Here is a 20,697-nt window from a genome sequence, read left to right on the forward strand (position 1 = left end):
AAATCACTAACACTCAGAACTGAGAAAAGGAAGCTCGGCTGGTTCAATAAGGGAAATAATTGGCTGAATCGGGAGGTTAAGTGGCCGGCTGGAGCAGCAGGCCGCAGTGGTTCTTCGGGACGAGGTACGACTCGACCCGTCTCCCCCAGTCATGAGGAGGTATGAAGGACATAAGAGCGTAAACGCATTCCTTCCTTCCTTTTAAAATAACTCATGGGCACTGCAGAGACGTCTCACGGCTGTAGGCCCAGACCTGTCACTGCAATGTCCTCAGTCATTTTAAGACGGCGAGCACTAGCACACCCATAGCCCCATAGCCTGCTCTCCGGTCCACCGAGTGGACAAGAAGAGCTGCTCTCAAACAATGAAACCCCTCACAGCCTGGAGCCTAGGCCTGAGTTATATACCGTGTATTTTATAACATAACGGTTATCAAATACACTCATGGCCATCACGAGGTGTATTGCCTTTCCTTCATTCTTTTTTTTTATTAAACCCGATGTGGCTGTAAATATTTCAAATTAAGAGGCCACGTGAAATTATTCCAAGAAAAAACCCCAAAAAAACATCACCACTGCGCCCCGTTGGGTGAGTTGACAGCCTAGCAAGGTCGTACAGCCTCCGTGTGATCATGTGATGTGTCTCTGTCAATCACAAGGAAACTATTCGCACAGTAATTTGATAATTATCGTTGTGGCACATCACCCTCACTGACACCCGAGCATCTGATGTTCCTTTTTCACTCTGTCTAGTGGAAAAATAGCCCCTGCCACACCGCGGAAGACGTGTGAGCTAACGGTTCGCGCCGGCAACAGCAGTGGCACATTGCAGTCGTGAAGCCTGTCTGGGTGCCTAAACGCTGCGCACAAACAGATGGTGGCCGCAGCCACACGTACAGGGGAACGCTGGTTTGATGAGATGTGAGATCAGCACGCAGACGCTCCTGACACACGGATTCGAGACGAGATTGCGGCTGGCTGACGAACGGGGCCTGGGGAACCCGAGCAGGTGCTGCCGGGTGAATGTGAACGTGTGCGACGGCCTGTCATCAGCACCGCCAGGCTCTGATTACACCTGCGCTGTGAACGTCCGCTGCTTCAGCCCCCACAACGAGCTGCTCTTTCAGCCTTTACAGAGAGCCGCTCTTTCAGCCTCTACAGAGCTGCTCTTTCAGCCTCTACAGAGAGCCGCTCTTTCAGCCTCTACAGAGAGACGCTCTTTCAGCCTCTAGAGAGCTGCTCTTTCAGCCTCTACAGAGAGCCGCTCTTTCAGCCTCTATAGAGAGCCGCTCTTTCAGCCTTTACAGAGAACCGCTCTTTCAGCCCCCACAACGAGCCACTCTTTCAGCCTCTACAGAGAGCCGCTCTTTCAGCCTCTACAGAGAGCCACTCTTTCAGCCTCTACAGAGAGCCACTCTTTCAGCCTCTACAGAGAGCCGCTCTTTCAGCCTCTATAGAGAGCCGCTCTTTCAGCCTCTAGAGAGAGCCGCTCTTTCAGCCTCGAGAGCCGCTCTTTCAGCCTCTAGAGAGAGCTGCTCTTTCAGCCTTTACAGAGAGCCACTCTTTCAGCCTCCACAACAAGCCGCTCTTTCAGCCTTTACAGAGAGCCGCTCTTTCAGCCTCTACAGAGAGCTGCTCTTTCAGCCTCTAGAGAGAGCTGCTCTTTCAGCCTCCACAACAAGCCGCTCTTTCAGCCTTTACAGAGAGCCGCTCTTTCAGCCTTTACAGAGAGCCGCTCTTTCAGCCTCTACAGAGAGCCGCTCTTTCAGCCTCTACAGAGAGCTGCTCTTTCAGCCTCTACAGAGAGCTGCTCTTTCAGCCTCTACAGAGAGCTGCTCTTTCAGCCTTTACAGAGAGCCACTCTTTCAGCCTCCACAACAAGCCGCTCTTTCAGCCTTTACAGAGAGCCGCTCTTTCAGCCTCTACAGAGAGCTGCTCTTTCAGCCTCTAGAGAGAGCTGCTCTTTCAGCCTCCACAACAAGCCGCTCTTTCAGCCTTTACAGAGAGCCGCTCTTTCAGCCTTTACAGAGAGCCGCTCTTTCAGCCTTTACAGAGAGCCGCTCTTTCAGCCTCTACAGAGAGCCGCTCTTTCAGCCTCTACAGAGAGCTGCTCTTTCAGCCTCTAGAGAGAGCCGCTCTTTCAGCCTCTAGAGTGAGCTGCTCTTTCAGCCTCTACAGAGAGCCGCTCTTTCAGCCTTTACAGAGAGCCGCTCTTTCAGCCTCTAGAGAGCCGCTCTTTCAGCCTCTACAGAGAGCCGCTCTTTCAGCCTCTAGAGAGAGCCGCTCTTTCAGCCTCTAGAGTGAGCTGCTCTTTCAGCCTCTACAGAGAGCTGCTCTTTCAGCCTTTACAGAGAGCCGCTCTTTCAGCCTCCACAACAAGCCGTTCTTTCAGCCTCCACAACGAGCTGATCTTTCCGCCTCTAGAGAGGGCCGCTCTTTCAGCCTCTACAGAGCCGCTCTTTCAGCCTCTACAGCGAACACACATGCATGCAAACACACACACATAAACAAAACATGGGTGTGGACGTGCGCACACACACACGCATACACACATTTATTTTTAGCGAGCTACAAAATTCAAACCGCAAACCCAAATGATTTTCCAATGCATATGTTTTCATATTTAATTTTGCCACGAGTGGAATAATTAAAATATTTTCATGAAAAAGTCCGTACTTACAGGTTTTGAGAGTTCAATTTGAATTTTGGAGGTTGGGACATATTTTCTGTTTATTTCCCTTTTCTTTTTTTAATTTTTATCTTGCTGCAACCAGCTCCTCACGTTTAGAGAAGCACTATTCAGCACAAGCTTTTCTCCTTTATAGATACACACACACATACACTCATACATGCACACGCACGCGCACACACACACACCCACACCCACACCCACACATGCACACACACACACACAGACACAGACACAGACACACACACACACAGCTCCATGCAATTCTCAGTTTTATCAGACTTCAGAGATGGGACTGTATGTCTCTCCTAAACCACCTTAAGATGAAGCTTTTAGATGGATATTTGATAAGGAGAATTCTGTTTGGATTTAGGAAGGAAGCATCTTCTGTAATTGAGATTAGTCAATAAAACACGATGAAAAACATTAACCTTTGCCTTTCCATTTGGCAGTAATCCTCAACCTACTCAGAAACACCAATCCATATCTGAGCTAAAGATGAGGTGCTGAGATGAGGCTTTCCTCAGATCGAGACCAATTCTCCCGGAGGTAGGCATTTTCTTTTTGGGGGAAAATGCCAGATTTCATGCTCATTGTATTCTATTTGTATTGCTCAGCAAATTGAGCCGGGTTGCGTACATCACAGTACATTTACTTTTTAGTCCTCAGACAAGGAAAATTAATTTGTTCTCAGTTACACACACACACACACACACACACACACACACACGCACCCGCACACAAACTTTATGAAACTGTAAAAAAGCTGTAATTAAAAGTAACCACAGCTCTAAGGTAAGACACCAACGATGAGTGAAAACCTCGCAAATACTGACTCAGTGTCCCAGAAAAAGTGCAAATACACTTCACAATGGCAGCCTAGGCATCGTCACCAATTTTAAAAACACAAGGCAGTGTCGCATGTATATTAAGCTCTTTGTTAACTCTATGGGAATTGCCATTGTTTACAGGTATTTACCAATTTAAATTTGGCAAAGCATTCCTAAAAAGGGGACATACTGTTTCCACTGACAGATGTGTTGAATTGGATTGAAGGATGCGTTCTTGGAGAAAGATTGTTTGTCAAACGCGTAATTAAACCTCATTCCAATGCATAATTTCCTTGCATTAGGTAAAAAACAAACACGACATGAATAAATATCCCATGCAATAATGTGCAGTATGACTGAACACATTCAGGTCATACTGCACATTCAGGTCATACTGCACATTCAGGTCATACTGCACATTCAGGTCCAGCACTAAACACTTAGGGAGCATGTCATTGCACGGCAGTGCTGGAATGCCATTGGAATGCTAAAGACCTGCAGTAGATTAAACGTTCCCTTTCCATAAAGGTCCCAGGAAGAAATATTCCACTGCTCCTTTGACTGACAGATGAAACCCTTGCTTTCATGTATATCAATATTGAAAATGACAATATAGCAGGCTGCAAGATGTAAATAAATAATACATAAAAATACCGTTATAGCTAAAGCAATATAAGATACATAAGGTACATTCATAAGCAGATCTTGGCACAGGCAAACGAGGCAGCTGCCGGGGCTCGATTGCTGCAAGGGGGCCCAGGCAGAGCGATCTTTTATAATACACACAATGTCGTGTGGCGGTACGCCATTTTGTTGGACAGTGACACTGTTTACAATGGGTCAAAATACGTTGAAGTGTGGGAGCATTACATGGGCTTAAGTGGGGAAGAGGGCCCAAAAAACTATTTTCACCTGGTGTCATCTGAACATTTACTCTGGCCATGGCACATTGACAGTGACTTGTAACATTATGCCCCAGTTAGCTAATGTTAGCCCACTTCATTCACCTTTCCTCCTCATCTTCCACTCACCGTCTTCATTCCTCACTGCATGATCAAGCAGTAACAATCAGTAGTTACCAACAGTCTTCCAAAGTATAGCATTTAAGTTGTGTAAATGAGACCACTTTCACTTTTCTCCAAAAGCCGTTACTTCCTTGCACCTCAGAGGCAGTCCACGACTTCAATATTGGTCCTTAAGACTACAAATCTCTGGACATTATCCTGACACTGGTGCAGAGGGGCAAACAGTCCTCTTCAGCCGCCAGACAGACGAGCAGCTCACAATTCCATAAGATCTGTTGTCATGGCAACAGTCTAGCCAGGAGGATGACAGAATAATGGAACCTTTGTGTTTTGTTTGGACAAATTCGGATCACAAATGTCATACCATCTAATGTAATCCTTTTCAAATGGGAGAGTTGGCCTGGGAGAAAAGTAGATAAATTCCACTCTAAATTTCAAATCGATGGGGACCCCCTCCTTACCGTTTGCCTCTGGTTCCAAAGCAGTATGGGGACCACGATCGCCCAGGATAAAAACCTGAATTGATTGCTCAGTTCATTCCACCTGACTTTGCAGCAATGGTCTTCTCTTTCAGTGCAGTTAATAGGGCCTGTTGGCCAGGCCTTCACACCATGTACTGGCACACAAGACATTCTGACCACACCGGCTGTTGACATTTCCATCCATCCTCTCGCCCACCTGCCTGTCCATCAAAAGTGCCTGCTTTGTGTAGGCAGGAATAAGGTAGGGGCTTATGACAGGATATTTTCTCATGATGCTGGTGTCTCCAGGTCAGTAGACCTGTGAGAGAGACACTGGTGGCACAGGTGTTCAAAGAGACTGCAGCAAAGTTTCTTAAACGCGTTGGCTGTTTGTTTTCCAAGACGGAATTGCGGTGTTAGCTTCATGGTTCATCCTGAAGGCTCGGCTTCATATGCCACAACTTTATGGGAAATAACAAATCTTCCTCTGCATGAGTGTGAGTACTGGGAGTGTGGGGTACTGTGAGTGTGGGGTACTGTGAGTGAGGGGTACTGTGAGTGTGGGTACTGGGAGTGTGGGTACTGGGAGTGTGGGTACTGGGAGTGTGGGTACTGTGAGTGTGGGTACTGTGAGTGTGAGTGGGGTACTGTGAGTGTGAGTGTGGTACCTTGAGTGTGAGTGGGGTACTGTGAGTGGGGATACTGTGAGTGGGGTACTGTGAGTGGGGGTACTGAGTGTGTGGGTACTGTGAGTGGGGCACCGTGAGTGTGAGTGGGGTACTGTGAGTGGGGTACTGTGAGTGTGAGTACTGTGTGTGGGGGTACTGAGTGTGCGAGTACTGTGGGTGTGGGTACTGTGGGTGTGGGTACTGTGGGTGGGGGTACTGTGGGTGGGGGTACTGTGAGTGGGGTACTGTGAGTGGGGTACTGTGGGTGGGGGTACTGTGGGTGTGGGTACTGTGGGTGGGGGTACTGTGGGTGGGGGTACTGTGATTGTGGGTACTGTGAGGGGGGTACTGAGTGAGTGGGGTACTGAGTGAGTGGGGTACTGAGTGAGTGGGGTACTGTGAGTGGGGTACTGGGAGTGGGGGTACTGTGAGTGTGGATACTGTGAGTGGGGTACTGTGGGTGTGGTACTGTGAGTGGGGTACTGTGAGTGTGGTACTGTGAGTGGGGGTACTGTGAGTGTGGGTACTGTGAGTGGGGTACTGTGAGTGGGGTACTGTGAGTGTGGTACTGTGAGTGGGGTACTGTGAGTGTGGTACTGTGAGTGGGGTTCTGTGAGTGTGGTACTGTGAGTGTGGTACTGTGGGTGTGGTACTGTGAGTGGGGTACTGTGGGTGTGAGTGGGGTACTGTGAGTGGGGTACTGTGAGTGGGGTACTGTGAGTGGGGTACTGTGGGTGTGAGTGGGGTACTGTGAGTGGGGTAATGTGATTGTGGGTACTGTGAGTGTGGGTGTGGTACTGTGAGTGGGATGGGCTCCTGGGCTGAGAGAAGCTCCTGAACATACCCCGCAGGCGTGACCTCTGCTAAGCTACGACACCACTGCTGGGCCATAGAGCTGAAGCACTATCAGCCTCTACAAGACAGATAGTCATAATTAGCTCACATCCAACAGAAAGAGCCCCAGCTTATATGTCCCCAGACTTTTGTTACCGCTCTATCGAAACACCTCTTCTACACACCGTTAATAGTGCCGCGTTACTGTACATGCAGTGTTACCGTGAGCCTGTCATTGCACTCTGGAGCCCATATAATCATGAGGGTTTGGCCAGGGGCACAAATGTTCCCCGGGAATATGAGATTCAGTTGTGAGGGTGGAAGCACATATGAAGTGAATGTTTTGATTCTCAGAGGCTACTGCAAGTTGTACCACGATACAACACTATACCACTATACGAAAAAGGATGTATGGTTGCTTGAAAGTGGTTGTTCACCTGACTGCAGGCCACGTAATAGGAGAAACAGTTTGATTTAATTTTATATAGAAACATACAAAACAATTAAGAATTTAACGAAGCTCATTTAGTCGTTGTTTCTGTCACACATTTTAACAATATTTTTTTTAATTTAGTTGTTAATGTTAGAATATAAGCTTACATTAAATAAATATCATACTGAAGCTGTGATATTGTAATAAATAATATAGGCCAAATAATAGTAAGCTTACATTTTTTTAGCTTTTGTTTTATTTACAAAATAAGCTTTTATGAACAGTAAATTAGCAGATTGAAGTAAACCTTAAAGAAATCAGTAATGGTGCAAGGTAGTTTCAGAGCGTATTCACTGTGTCTGCTAGTCCGTGAATGTGTTGCCAGGCAATAAACGAAGCAGAAGGAACCCATCAACCATGATCGGGCTCATTAAGTCCTCTCCTGACATCTGTGTGCGACCTATCCACACTGCAATCAAACTATTTAACATTTGGCATAAGAAGTTCATAGATGACAAAGGCGGTTTTAACTTTCTGATACAGACACAATCATAACCTTGGTGGCTTTGTTGTTTGAACAGTGAAATCTATACAGTCCTAAGTTGTCTGCCTGTTATTTCCTCTAGACTTGTGACTATACATCTAGTGTTAACATACTAAAAATAAGAAATGAGGGGAAAAAAGTAGGACATAATATACACCACGGTATATATATCATGCACTTTGTAGTAATTTAAAGCTTACTATACTACATATGCAGCTTTTGTTTAAAACCTAATTACACAGCTTTTTAGAGTCTGTCATCTTTGATGCATTTTATAGAGTGGGATATAAATGACTGTTAGCTGATTAACAAATGAGCAGATGTTAGACGTTTCATCATGCGACCAATACTGCAAAACAAGAAATACTCACAGCCTTCCTCACCGGACGAGCCCAAAGAAGAAATTTTGCCAAAGCAAAGTGCTCGTAACAACAAACCAGGAATTGACGGCACCTAAAAGCCTGGCTCCTAAGTGCTGCTGGGCGCGCATTCGTTCTGAGTGAACTGTAGGAAACACCCAGCCTCCTGAGCGACAGGAAATCAAGGTCCCGTCAGAACGGGCTTCTCTCCCGTTCGCAAGTCTGCGTTCGGGCCTCAGAGGCTCAGACACCGGCTCTGGAGCAGCCCTTAAAATGTCAGTGAAAAGAGGAGTGCAGGAGGAGTACATGACACTATTAATGTCCACTGAGTGCCCCTGCTTTCGCCAAGAAAGGCCAGATAACCCAGAAACACGCAGCCTTTTCTCATCTAACCAGGGAAATAAACGCATCCAGTCCTGAGATGTCACCGACCAGACAGGGGAGAAATAATTCTGCCAGCTTTCAAAAGACTGCAATGACATGCGGGCAGTCATGAGAAAACACACAAACATGTATCGCGCCAGACATAAATATTTGTAATAACAGAACAAATCACATAAAATAACGCACACACACACACACACACACACGCACCTGTCTGGCACTTACACAAAAAATGGGAGCGGCTAGTAAGATTGAGTATCACTCAGAAAGCTCTCGTTTCAGTTACATTTCAGTCTCTGTAAATTTAACATCAACAGGACAACTAAGCTGCATTGACCGCAAGGCCATCGTGGTCCTAGAGATCTACAGGGTGTAGCGATTGTCTTTTTAATCAGCGGTTAATTGATGAATTAAAGCCTTGGATTAAGCAGCAAACTCACTCAACATGGTTCCTGAATTGCTTTTCGATCTGAGAAACCACCAGACCCTGCAGCGGCCCAGGACCTCAGTTGGCCACCTTTGCTACGGCCCAACATGGGGAATAATAAATTAACTAGCTAAGCAATGGGGGGGGGGGGGGGGGGCTTTTTAATCAAACAGGAAAACAGCTGTTGGCCAGACAGAAAGCAGCTGTACACAGTTCACATCTGAAAGCTCCATATGTCTTGAGACAACTGCACGTCATGTAGTCTTCGCTGCGATGGTCCATCATAAGTGGGCAGAATCCGACACGTTCCCGGAACCCGGTGGCAAGGATGAAAACAGCAAGGCCAGGGAGCGTCTGCAGACACAACGCCACGTGAGAGGGGAGTCTTCTTTATCTGCCTGCTGTGCGACCTTAAGAAAATTTACTTTCAATTACTCTGCTCTAATCACTGCGAAGCTGACAAAACCAGAGGCCTTTGATATATGGCAGGTGAGAAACCTTTCAAAAAGGAGCCCGGCTCCGGCAAAGGCAGTTGCAGGATATTTCATTCTTGGGAAAGAGGGTACTGAGATTATGTTTCCTGCTTGTTAATGCGCGAGATGGCTTAATTTAGCAGATATTTTAATTGCGAAGGCCCCGTTCAGTTATTTAAGGGAAACAGAAACTATTCTGCTTTAGCTGTGCATTTAATAAATGGTGGCAATTAGTGATGTAGTCTCCGTACAGAGCTTGGGAAATGAGGCCAGATAAGATTAATCTGGCACAGTCCTAGGCTTCCTCCAGCATGAAACATGTTCCCCGCTTTAAGAAGCGCACTGCAATTTAAGCGATTAGTGGCTAGCAGTTCATCAACCGGAAACTGTGCGGAAAGTAACGTACAGTACAACGCATAGCGATACACATCCATTACAGTATGTTTAAAGAACATAACAAGTACCTCAAAGTTTCTTTATTGCCGTCTTAACGTACTTATTTGTCATTTCCATTTTGTGTGAAATTATGTGCATTAGCGCAATGACATAGGAGATTGTATGAACTTAATTGAATTAAGTGAAATTTGTAAAGACAAATTTGCAGGGCCCGGTCATGTTATCTGCCTTTGAATTCCAGTTGAAAGTAGCCTGCGTTTAAAACCCATGCGTTGAAAATGTCAGTGAATGATGGAGATGGGAACCTCCTCTGAATGTAAATTAGGAAAGATTGGACCTGTTCAGGAACCTCCTGTTCATCTCCCCAGAGGTGTTGAGAAGAGTGTTGCCACCTACATAGGACCTTCTGCGATATATTTTCTTAGAATATCACTAGAATCCATAATATCTCCTTTTCAAGGGAAATCTCTACTTGTTAAAGACTAAACTCAAAGCAATCTGAGAAAGATCGAGAGCATTGTGGGTGCGTTCACAGGGTTCAGACTGGCCTGTCTGTCCAATCACACAGCTTGTCAGTAACCAATAAACAGCCCCTGAGGAGGCGGGGCTATGGGGAGACTGACATAATGCATAATGGCAAATGAGGAAAATTGATGCAACAGGAACAAACAAAAGCAATCATGGCATTGTGTTGAATGAAGGTCTCACTCTGTGACCGCCTTAACCCTAATGTTCCGGCTTGTTTGAGAATTGTTCAGAATCACAGTTGTGTTTTCATCTCTAAATCAATTCATCGGGAGGCTTCAATGGGATTTTTCCCTGTGAATAAAACCTTTTTCACACTGGCGGGGATTACTTAGACCACACACTTCTTCCGTAAATTGCTTTTAGACTTGTTATTCTCCAGAAATAACCGGGCAAGTTGGCTACATCGACACACTGACTGAAGATGTTACATTCCACATTAATATTAGAAACAAATGTACTATCCTAATTCCTATAGGTCGAGATGATGAACAAGGATCTCCTTGAAAAGTATGCGACGGTTCAAAAAAAAATGAAACTTTAAATGGAAACTGGAACATTAATGTATCAGTTTATCCTTCTCTGCCGGTTACTTCCAGGGCCCTGTATCCGATTAAGCGCAATGGAACCCTGCAGTCTTTAAAAGATTAAAGTGCAGCTTTTGATGTTTCAAGGTTGAAATTGCTCACTGCAATGTCCTGTGCAGGGGGCTGGGGGGTGGGAGGAGGGGCGCTGACCTTTGGATGACTCCCCCCTCCCCACCCCGGGTCCTGGGTCCAAAATGGCCATTCCTCTCCTTCAGGCTCAGACGCCACCCCACGAAACGGAGAGAATCTCAGACTTTTGAAGAGTCAATCGTAATGCAGACTGACTGTAATACCCTTTAAAATTGTACTTTTGCACGCCATCAGTGAGTAGGTGAAGGGGTCTTCTGGCAGTGGTGTCATAAAGTTCACAACTTTCCACAACAACACATGTTCCCAATTCCTGTGGGCGACAGTCCCTTCCCTGCACCTTTTTAGGGTGTGGGAAGGGTTGACAGAGACATCTGTTCTCCTGACTCCTCTGAATCACCCCCTGTCACATTCTCAGTCACTGAAACACATAAAGAATGGAATGTTTCATGACAAAGCAGGTTCAGGTTCTATATTCATGTTTAATATAATTTTTCTTGTCTCAGTGTGACTGGTGCAATGGTCTAATTTCCACAGCAGTCTCCCTAGGACTTGGTAACCATCCAGGAACCTAGGGAAAACTGTGGAAACCTGCCCCCGTAAAGCCACCTATCCTGAACCCTTGACCACCTGGGGAGCTATGTCTCTAAATCTGGAATTACTAAATTTGGATTCAGTACAGGATTCCTTCGTAATCAAGTCTAAATTATTAATAAGAAATCTACCTAAGTTAGATATAATCTACTAAAAGTCTATGTAAATCAAATTGGAGATAAAACAAAGGTTAATAAATAGGCGCTATTTTGGAGATTCTTGGTCAACCCGTACCAGAATAAAGCAGAAGTGAGAGTAGTACTACTGTCTTTGTAACTTGGGTTTCATTTATCGGCTGATCTAGTCTCTCCACCGAGCATTATTTATTTAGCCATACTAACTTCTTTTCACAAACGTCAGAAGGACAAGCACGCAAAAACCTTCGCCCGAGCTAAATTCGATCCTTGGTTAGTTGCGGGGCTCACACAGTCATAGGTCGGAACCTGTCGTCATCGTTTCTGAAAGTGACACTTCAGGAATTACGGCGACGGTTTGTCATGTGTCGAGTGTGGCGAAAGGGGCTATATGTCTATGGTAATTCAGAGCAACATGGCGGACTGCGCTGCTGCAGAAGAGATTGGGCAGCCGAGGGGTGTAATCACCAAACCAGCGTGCGACTTCATGATGAGCCACTTCTGCTAAGTGCAGCCCCTACTGCCTTTGAGGCAGAAAAGCAGCATTCCAGAGGCGTATGTAGCCACTCAGCACAAATACCAGAAACCAAATTCCAAAGCAAATCTCCATTTCTAGGGCAAAACCTAGTCGGCAGTGGGGAAGGCATCAAAGAGGGGGGCGGGCTGGGGGCACTACCGCAGATAGCCCCGGGGGCCGACGGGAGCTGAGTATGATCAAAATGCTTCAGCGATAGCGAGGCTAATCTTTAGCAGCAAGGCACCCAGCAGCAAGGCGCGGCGGGGGGAAGATGGGAGCTTTCAGACAGACTGTGATCCGGAGGAACGAGACGCACCTAAAAACCGGGCTGTCTGCAGCCGGGGCTCAGGAGCTGCTTACCCATTCAGCCCGCAGCCCCATTACAGACGCGCAGCTTGACAGCTGCCAGCCTGGCGGAGGCTGTGGCCTTAATCTATCGGGTGATTCATTCCGCTGATAGGGCCTCAGGGGTGGGCGGGGGCGGGAGAGGAGCGGGGGGGGGGGGGGGAGGGGGTTTACCCAGAGGTGTCCCTAACTCGGGCACCTCTCTTCTCTGCCAGCGCTGCCCGGGGTGGGAGATAAAGGCAAGACCTCCCTTCCCCGTCCCATTTGAATGAGTCTGCATCGAGGCGTCGTTAATAAAAAGTTTGGCGGACCGGCGATGGGTCGGATAACGACTCTTTGCGGACGTGCTTGTCTGCGTCTCCGCTGATGTTCCGATAGCCCAGAGTTACGGGGAGTGAAGCCCCACTGCCTGAACAGCCAATCAGCACTCTCCATCGAAAAAGGACCGGAGGGGACAATACAATGCAGGGTCACAGCTGTATGTGTATGTACGTGTTGTAAAGGCCGGCTGTCTTAGACCATGTCCAAAGGAGCCATAGCTGCTGAGAGCAACCAGCGGAGCAATGTTACCAACCGCCCTGACCACAATATACAGGGCTGAACCCCCACCCAAATCTCCTAGGGCAGCTGCTTAAGGGGGCACTAGGGGTGGAAGCTTCCGGCACAACTCTCTGATGACCCGCTGCCCGTGTTGCCTGATCCGGTCTGTTCTATACCATTACCCAGTGCAGGGCTGTGACACGGGCCAGGAGAAACATGGCCCACTTCACAGTACACACTCCTTAAATGGTGCGCATTGAGAACAGGCATTGTTACAGCATCTTACACATTCACTCTGCATCGCCAGTGTAAATAACGAAGCAGAACAAAGGAGATCAGCAGGGAGACTACGTGCATCCTACAGAGGGGATTCAAGGTAAACTCGCTTTCAACTGTCTGCAAATGAGTCATAAAAAACCTTGATATTAACCCCCTGCTCAGCTCAGCCAATGACGTAGCATCCGCATGCTGCTCCATGCGTATGCAGAATATTCACACCAGTCTCACCATTTCATAATCTACCAAGCATCAGACGCGTTTCCCTGAACGCAGTGAGAGACACGGAGAGTGAGAGAAAGAGGAAAAAGAGGAGAGAAAGGACAAGAGAGGTAGAAAGGAAGGACGGTGCCGTAAAGGCGCAAAAAGAGGTGGGAGAGAGAAAAAGGCTGAAGAGAGACAAGAGAGGAAAAAAAAGAGGATAGGAAACGAGAGGTATAGGACGGGAGAGATATAAAGAGAGAGCGAGAGAGAGAGAGGGAAGGAGGATAAAGAGCGAGGAGAAAGGCGAGAGGGAGGGAGCGGGGGGCGTAGAGACGGGCGGGGGCACTGACCGAGGCAGGTCCCGTCCAGCTCCTCGTAGCCCAGGCTGCAGACGCAGCGTCCCAGGGGCACCAGCCAGTCCCCGTCCGCTCCGCAGTACAGCTTGGGCGTGTCGCGCTCCTCGGCGTTCTTCACGCACGCGCCCCGCACCTCCACCAGCGAGGAGGAGTCCACGCGCGGGATGGTGTCCGGGAAGGTGGCCAGGTTGCGGAAGGTGAAGGGGCACTTCTTGTAGTACACGCGCACAGACACCAGGGCGATGCAGGCCCCGATGTCCTGGAAGGCCAGGTAGAAGCCCTTCCGGGCGATGGGCCCCACCTCCCGCACCTCCGTGTTGAGCTTGAGGATGCGGTCGCCCAGGTCCATCTGCGTGAAGCTCTCGTCGGCGGCGATGGTGTCGATCTTGGTGTACTGGGCGGGCTTGAACTTGATGGCGTGCGACTCGTCCGTCTCCATGTAGAAGAGGTTGAAGGTCTCCTTGCAGGTGCCCGAGACCCAGGGGATGCTGTTGCAGTCTCGCAGCGTGAAGCGCAGCTCCACGAACACCTTCTGCGCCGCTTCGCGGGAGATCCAGTTGGACCGCAGCCAGTTGTTCTGGTTGGGCTCCATCACATGGCACACCTGGAAGGTGTGGATGGGTCGGTTATGCTCGTCCATCTCCGTAATGGCGTCCCACTGCGGAGAGAGGGGAAGGGGAGGTCACTCACCGCACATCACATTTCGCCGCTACAGTATAATTATTCGTTTTCAAAGTTCATTAATTTAAACACAAAGAACACAAGATATATTCACTCAGTGAGCACTTCATGCTCTCTGACTTTTTTTGGACTCATTTAGTTTCTGCTGCTGTAGCCTATCCACTTAGAGGTTTGACGTGTTGTGTGTTCAGACATTCTGCATACCACTGTTGTAATGCATGGTTATTTGCTTGACTGACAGCTTCGACCCATCAGGCCCTTCTCCTCTGACCTCTCTCATTAACAAGGAATTTCTGCTGCCCACTGGATGTTTTTGTTTTTCGCACCATTCTCTGCAAACTCAAGAGACTGTTGTGCATGAAAATCCAAGAACAGTTTCTGAGATGATGAAACCACCCTGTCTGGCACCAACAATCATTCCACAGACAAAGTCACCTAGATCACATTTCTTCCCCATCCATGCTTTTATGCATTTAGTTGCTGCCACATGATTGGCTGATATAAATTTGCATTAACAAGCTGGTGTGCAGGTCTACCTAATAAAGTGGTCACTGAGTATACATAAAGTATTCATTACCATGACTTAACTGATATTAGACTGAGTACCAGCTGAAATAAAGCAGTTATGAAGGCTTTATAAACAGTTTATAAAGCTGCTTTTATAATGTTTTTAAAGCTGCTCATAGGCATTTACATATTAGCTTTGTTACAATGTGAAGTGACATTGTTTGCTGCATTCAAAATCTGCACAACACGTCAAAGCACATCTTAGCACACATTGTGTATAATGAAAGTGGCTTTATGAATGTTCTATTTAATAGTTTTGGCATGCTTATGAGCCTTGTATTATCCATTCTTTACATAGCTGCATTTAATATACTTGGTGATTAAATATTCTGACTACACCCTCTCATTCTGTGGTAACATAAATATTCTGATAACATCCCCTCAGCCTGTGCTAAAATCTGTCTATTCTGATACCATCCTTATATTCTTCGGCAGGATAAAAAAAACTTCTGCAGAGAGTGTGTGTGCAATACTGATGAGCCAAGATGGGCTGGAGAGCCTGGTCGTGTCACCATAAATCCTTCTGTTCTTAAACCCTCTCATTATCTGGATAAATAGACATATCCTGATTAAAACCCTGCTATTATCTGGTGAAATATAAATACGCGGAGCAGGAGGGGGGAGGCGGAGGAAACGGAGGCGGAGGAAACGGATGCGCCGTCGTACGCCGGCTGATCCGGGAGCGGCAGCGAGACGCGGCGCCGTCGTCTGCAATCGCTCTTTTTCTGATCAATTAGTCTCACTTTGCCCCGAAATAAATCTGCTCCATTACGTCGCGTTTAGTGTCGAACAGGCGCAGATTTAACGGGCGCGTCGTGCCCCTCGGCCAAACAGCCGCGAACGCCGCGAGGTTCTCCGCCTTCCGCGCGGGCTCCGGAGACCCGCGTAATAAAGCGCGCCCCAGGGCGCGCCCCGTTAACGAGCCGAGGCGGGTCCGCGCGGCTGGAATAAAAATAACAACAGCCACAGGGCTTCAGCGCCGCGGATTTATACTCTGTCGAACACGAAGAGCCGTAATGTGACCCCGAGTGACCCCTAAAACAAAATGAAGTAAATGAACGGAGTGGCAGGGCTCGCTGGAGCACGGCGCTGCCCCCCCCCCCTCACACCCCCCACCAGTGAGCAGCTGAGGCGGGCAGAGCAGAGCAGAGCAGAGCAGAGCAGAGCAGGTTAAGGGCCATTTCTATGCACATCACTGCTGCTGCCATTCCACGTTATCAGGGCATTTATTTTGTGTCCAGTGTACACTCAAAGGGCCCGCTTGTGAGAGTCGCTGCAGTCGTCGTGGAGACGCACACACGCACACACGCACACACGCACACACGCACACACGCACACACGCACACACGCACACACGCACACACGCACACAGGAGCAGGTCTCACAGTGAACTCCAGCAGTGTGGCCACGCTGGCACACACACACAGTCGCACACACACACACACACACACACACACACACACACACAGTCGCACACAAACACACAGACACACAGACACACAGACACACAGACAAACAGTCACACACACACACACACACATTCACACACAGACACACACACACCCGCGCACACACACACACACACACACACAGAGACAGGATGAAAATGCACGACTGCCCATACTGTTGAGCAGCCTTTCGCTTTAAACCTTTAATTATTTAGGACGCCAGTGATGCATGGATGGGGATGGCTCTCCAGAATTGGGGAACTCAATGAAGCGAATGAAGCGACCGGCTTAAATGTCACACTTGCATCCACATTACCCCTGTGGCAATCAAGACCAGGAAGGACCAATTATGGGACCCCCAATCCCTACCCCCTGCAGGAAGGCGGCAATTCTCACTTTTTTTTCTTTTCTTTTCTTACCACCGTCTGCGTACATCATATTGCGCTCTCAATGGGGAGATTTTTATAGGCGACAGGGTAGAGTTACATAATGGCCAATGGTGTGATTATCTATGGCCTGTGTTGCATAATTATGCTGGTTTCTAATTACTGTCTAATAGATGTATAACACTGCAACTCCAGTTAAGGAGAGAGGCACCGGATAGTGCTGCTCTCCCTCCTTTTCTCAGTCTTGTAATTAATTACAGGGAAACAACAGCTCTTCATTAACCACCGCGTAGCAGGCCTGCAAAGGAGGCTTAGTCATTCTCAGCAATTATTTCATTGATAAGTCGGCTCTTTTAATAAGCAACGTGGCAGTTTACTGTTGTTACTACACAATGGTAGCGGGGGGGGGGAATCCAGTTTTGTTTCTCAGTGTTATTTTATTTATCACAGAGTGGAATCCCTCCAAAACACGGCACCTGCTCTTTGGTTTCCGGAAAATATCTTTGGAAGGCTTCGGAAGAAACGGAAGAAGCGACTTATTTTACTTACATTTTTTTCATGCGAACGGTGCACTGCGAATCCAACATTAATACAAATAGTGAAATCATTCCATATCTGCGGGTCTAATTGTTTCTCTGCTTCCGTCTGCCGCCCACCCCCTGGACAGTTCAGTGGAGTGAGCTCCTCTGTGCACCGTTCATTATTCATGTAAAGTAAATCCAATATCGCAGCAGAAGAGAGAACCCTTCTACAGCGATGATCAATTCTGCCTTTCATCACATTCTTTGTATCATGTTAATGAGTTGAATTTGGATCTCGACGCACTGCGATTTCGCCAGTACGAGCCCAAAAGCAATCAGGGCTCATTGGATGGGGATTTTGGGCTTTCATTAGACTGGTCAGGTTTGTTTTTAATAATTCAAAACAGCTGCAACCCAGTCATCCCTCTGATGATATTTTCCAGTTCCTGGAAACGGCGAGTGCGGTGGGCTTAGGGAAAGCACACAGGAAAGAGGTAAGACGCAGGGCTACAGTAAGTGCGTGTGTGCGCCTTGTTCTTTTATTCTGAACCCATATCCAACAATTCCTACACTGCACGTACACACAGGTTTGCAGGTTGGCAAAAGTGTTGTGAATATCCGTACTTCTCAACTCAGAAAAATTAGAAACGCAATAAGATATGTCCATCACTAATGTAGTCAGTCAAATGAGTGGCTGGATCAACGCCTTCGTTTGGTTGTGAGCGGCGTTCTTTGTGTAACACTTGTGTGATTCAGCCCGGGTCGAGCATCTGAAAAGGAGCTCGGCTGCAGGGAGGTCCGTTCTCATCGGAGAAGGGCAGGCGTGCACCCAGACCTCCGTTCAAGCCCGGCGGTAAAACACCTGATTCAACTAATCAGCGAAGCATCAGTCCTCAATATAGATTTGATTTTGCCGAAAGGGGGGAGAGGGAACTGCCCCCACTGTGCCCTCCCGTAATGAGACTGGACGCCGCGGCCGTGCAGGTAACCGCGGCGGACACGGGAAGAGAGCGAGCAGCTGGAACGAAGGAGACGGCTTAATAAAAAGGCGTGTTCCATGCAGACGTGCTGCGGCGGCTCGGCGGCGTGCGCTCCCTGGGCGCGGGGCTGTAGTCGCGAGGCGGGACCGTGAGCGGTATTGACAGGTGCAGTGCGGCAGGCGTGCAGGGCCCCGTGCGGGTCTCTACGAGCCTGCTGGGTAATGGCCCTGGGAGAGAGACGCCAGCGCAGAGAGTGGTCTGAAACGCGGGGCCCAGATCCAGCGCTAACAGTCCGACTGGGAATAAGGGAATAACAGAGCCAATAAAGGCTCCAATAATGGATCGAATTTTTCACACGATGAAACAAAAAAAACATGTTTTAATAAAACATTGGAAATCTCACTTTAAAATTCTGTATTTATATTCCAAAGGAGAATGCACCATCATAGTCATGACTTGGCAGCCACTGCATCAAAGAATAAGCTTCAAGTGCAGCAGCTCCAAGCTGACTGCAGGCCCCTGACCAGAGAATCTGCACCAAGGAGACAGCCCAGCCTAAATCAGGTACAGTATAGTTACAGGTCAGGACAGACAAAACAACAGGTCTGTTCATACCACTGCAGAATCCCAAGACAGGAAACATGGCTGTTAGCAGAGTCGGAATTCAGTTTGTGGGCATCACTCTAACACACAGCCAATGGGCTTTGAGCCTGTGGGAGGGGCCTCCTGCACCCAATAGGCGAACCGCAAGCCACTCCACTCGGGAGACAAGGTGTCGATCCACGTCGACATTCCAGCCTCCCAACAACTTTGACGATGTGCGAGCTACAACCGCCAAGGAGATTGATTCAGCCGGAATGCGAGGCCCCTCTCCAGCACTGTCACTGCAAGAAGCCCAATTATTTACTGTCAGCTGTCAGAGCCCAGAGTAATTCCATTAAAGATTTGAAGACGTTTAAAGCAGCTCCTATTCAGCGGCACTTCCACCTGTTATCGCCCAAACCGCAGCGCCATAAGCACTCTGGAGCGAGGAGAAATGAAGAATTTCACTTTTAAACTCCGCTGCGTTCTCGTAATGGAGGTATTTTATGTGCCATTTTAAAAGTCTGATTTTCTGTTGGACTGAATTAAAGCATGTTATGATTCCTTGCTACAGAAGCTAATGGGCCAGGATTTGTTTAAAGCGAAAGCTTGGCTCTGAATTGTATTCTTTTTTTTAAATCACGGTATAAATCTGTTCTTTTACTACTTTTGGTTCCACTGAGTAAATTCAAACAGTCCAGCCCCTTATGCTGACCACAGTTCAAAGAGAACTGAGAGGCAGGGAGGCTTAAGGGCCGTGAGAGAAACAGCAAAAGAAGATCCTGACAGATCAGGTCTGAGAGTGAATGCGCTGTAAGTGAGTCAGCCTACAGGAGCTGCACTGCATGTACGGCTGTAGCTACACCAGTGAGTCAGCCAACAGGTGCTACACTGCATGTACGGTTGTAGCTACACCAGTGAGTCAGCCAACAGGACCTGCACTGCATGTACGGCTGTAGCTACACCAGTGAGTCAGCCAACAGGTGCTACACTGCATGTACGGTTGTAGCTACACCAGTGAGTCAGCCAACAGGAGCTACACTGCATGTACGGCTGTAGCTACACCAGTGAGTCATCCAACAGGAGCTACACTGCATGTACGGCTGTAGCTACACCAGTGAGTCAGCCAACAGGACCTGCACTGCATGTACGGCTGTAGCTACACCAGTGAGTCAGCCAACAGCAGCTACACTGCATGTACGGCTGTAGCTACACCAGTGAGTCAGCCAACATGCCCGCTAACCACGTACTCAGCCAGTGCCCCATTCAATGTACTGTTATTTCAAAGTAAATAATTAAATACAGAAAGGAAATAGTCAAAACTATTGGACAAATTGGACAAATAGTTCAAATACATTTTTGTGCAAATATTTGGAAGCTAGTACTCAAAGATCTGAATGTGGATTTTTTAAATGAATTTCAAATAAATTAATGTTATTATTGCCTCATTTGGAATAAGCACCAATGCAACATCCATCAAGGCTTAATTGAATTAATGTAAATTGCATTAATGTATTCTAATAATCAGCAGAATATATGCACTTAAAATAATTACCATATAGAAGATAATTACGTTGCTTTTGTAGAAAAAGCATTTATTGAAATAGTATTTTGAGAATATATCCTAATAAAACTATTTTTTTCAAATACATATTTTCAAACAGAGATACCAAGGTCTGAACAGGAATAATAAAAACCCAATGATGAGGGGCCTTGAGTTATTTCCACTGTTAACTAAATTCTGTAATACAGGGCAGGGAGATATTTATAGAATAACTAACACTGTTATGCCGGGAGCCGGGTTATTTACAGGAATGAATAAAGAATAACTGAACGCAAATGCTG

General features: G+C 47.5%; 1 protein-coding gene across 1 annotated transcript in view; it reads right to left on the reverse strand.

The window, feature by feature from the left end:
• Window positions 1–20,697, reverse strand: part of epha6 (eph receptor A6) — a 221,575-nt gene that overhangs the window by 146,145 nt on the left and 54,733 nt on the right. The window contains exon 3 of the mRNA XM_061225681.1: window positions 13,682–14,345. Coding sequence (XP_061081665.1) covers window positions 13,682–14,345 — 664 coding nt within the window. The remainder of the gene's footprint in view (window positions 1–13,681; window positions 14,346–20,697) is intronic.

Source organism: Conger conger, chromosome 17 (genome assembly GCF_963514075.1).
Source record: "Conger conger chromosome 17, fConCon1.1, whole genome shotgun sequence".
In the NCBI taxonomy this organism is placed as follows: domain Eukaryota; kingdom Metazoa; phylum Chordata; class Actinopteri; order Anguilliformes; family Congridae; genus Conger; species Conger conger.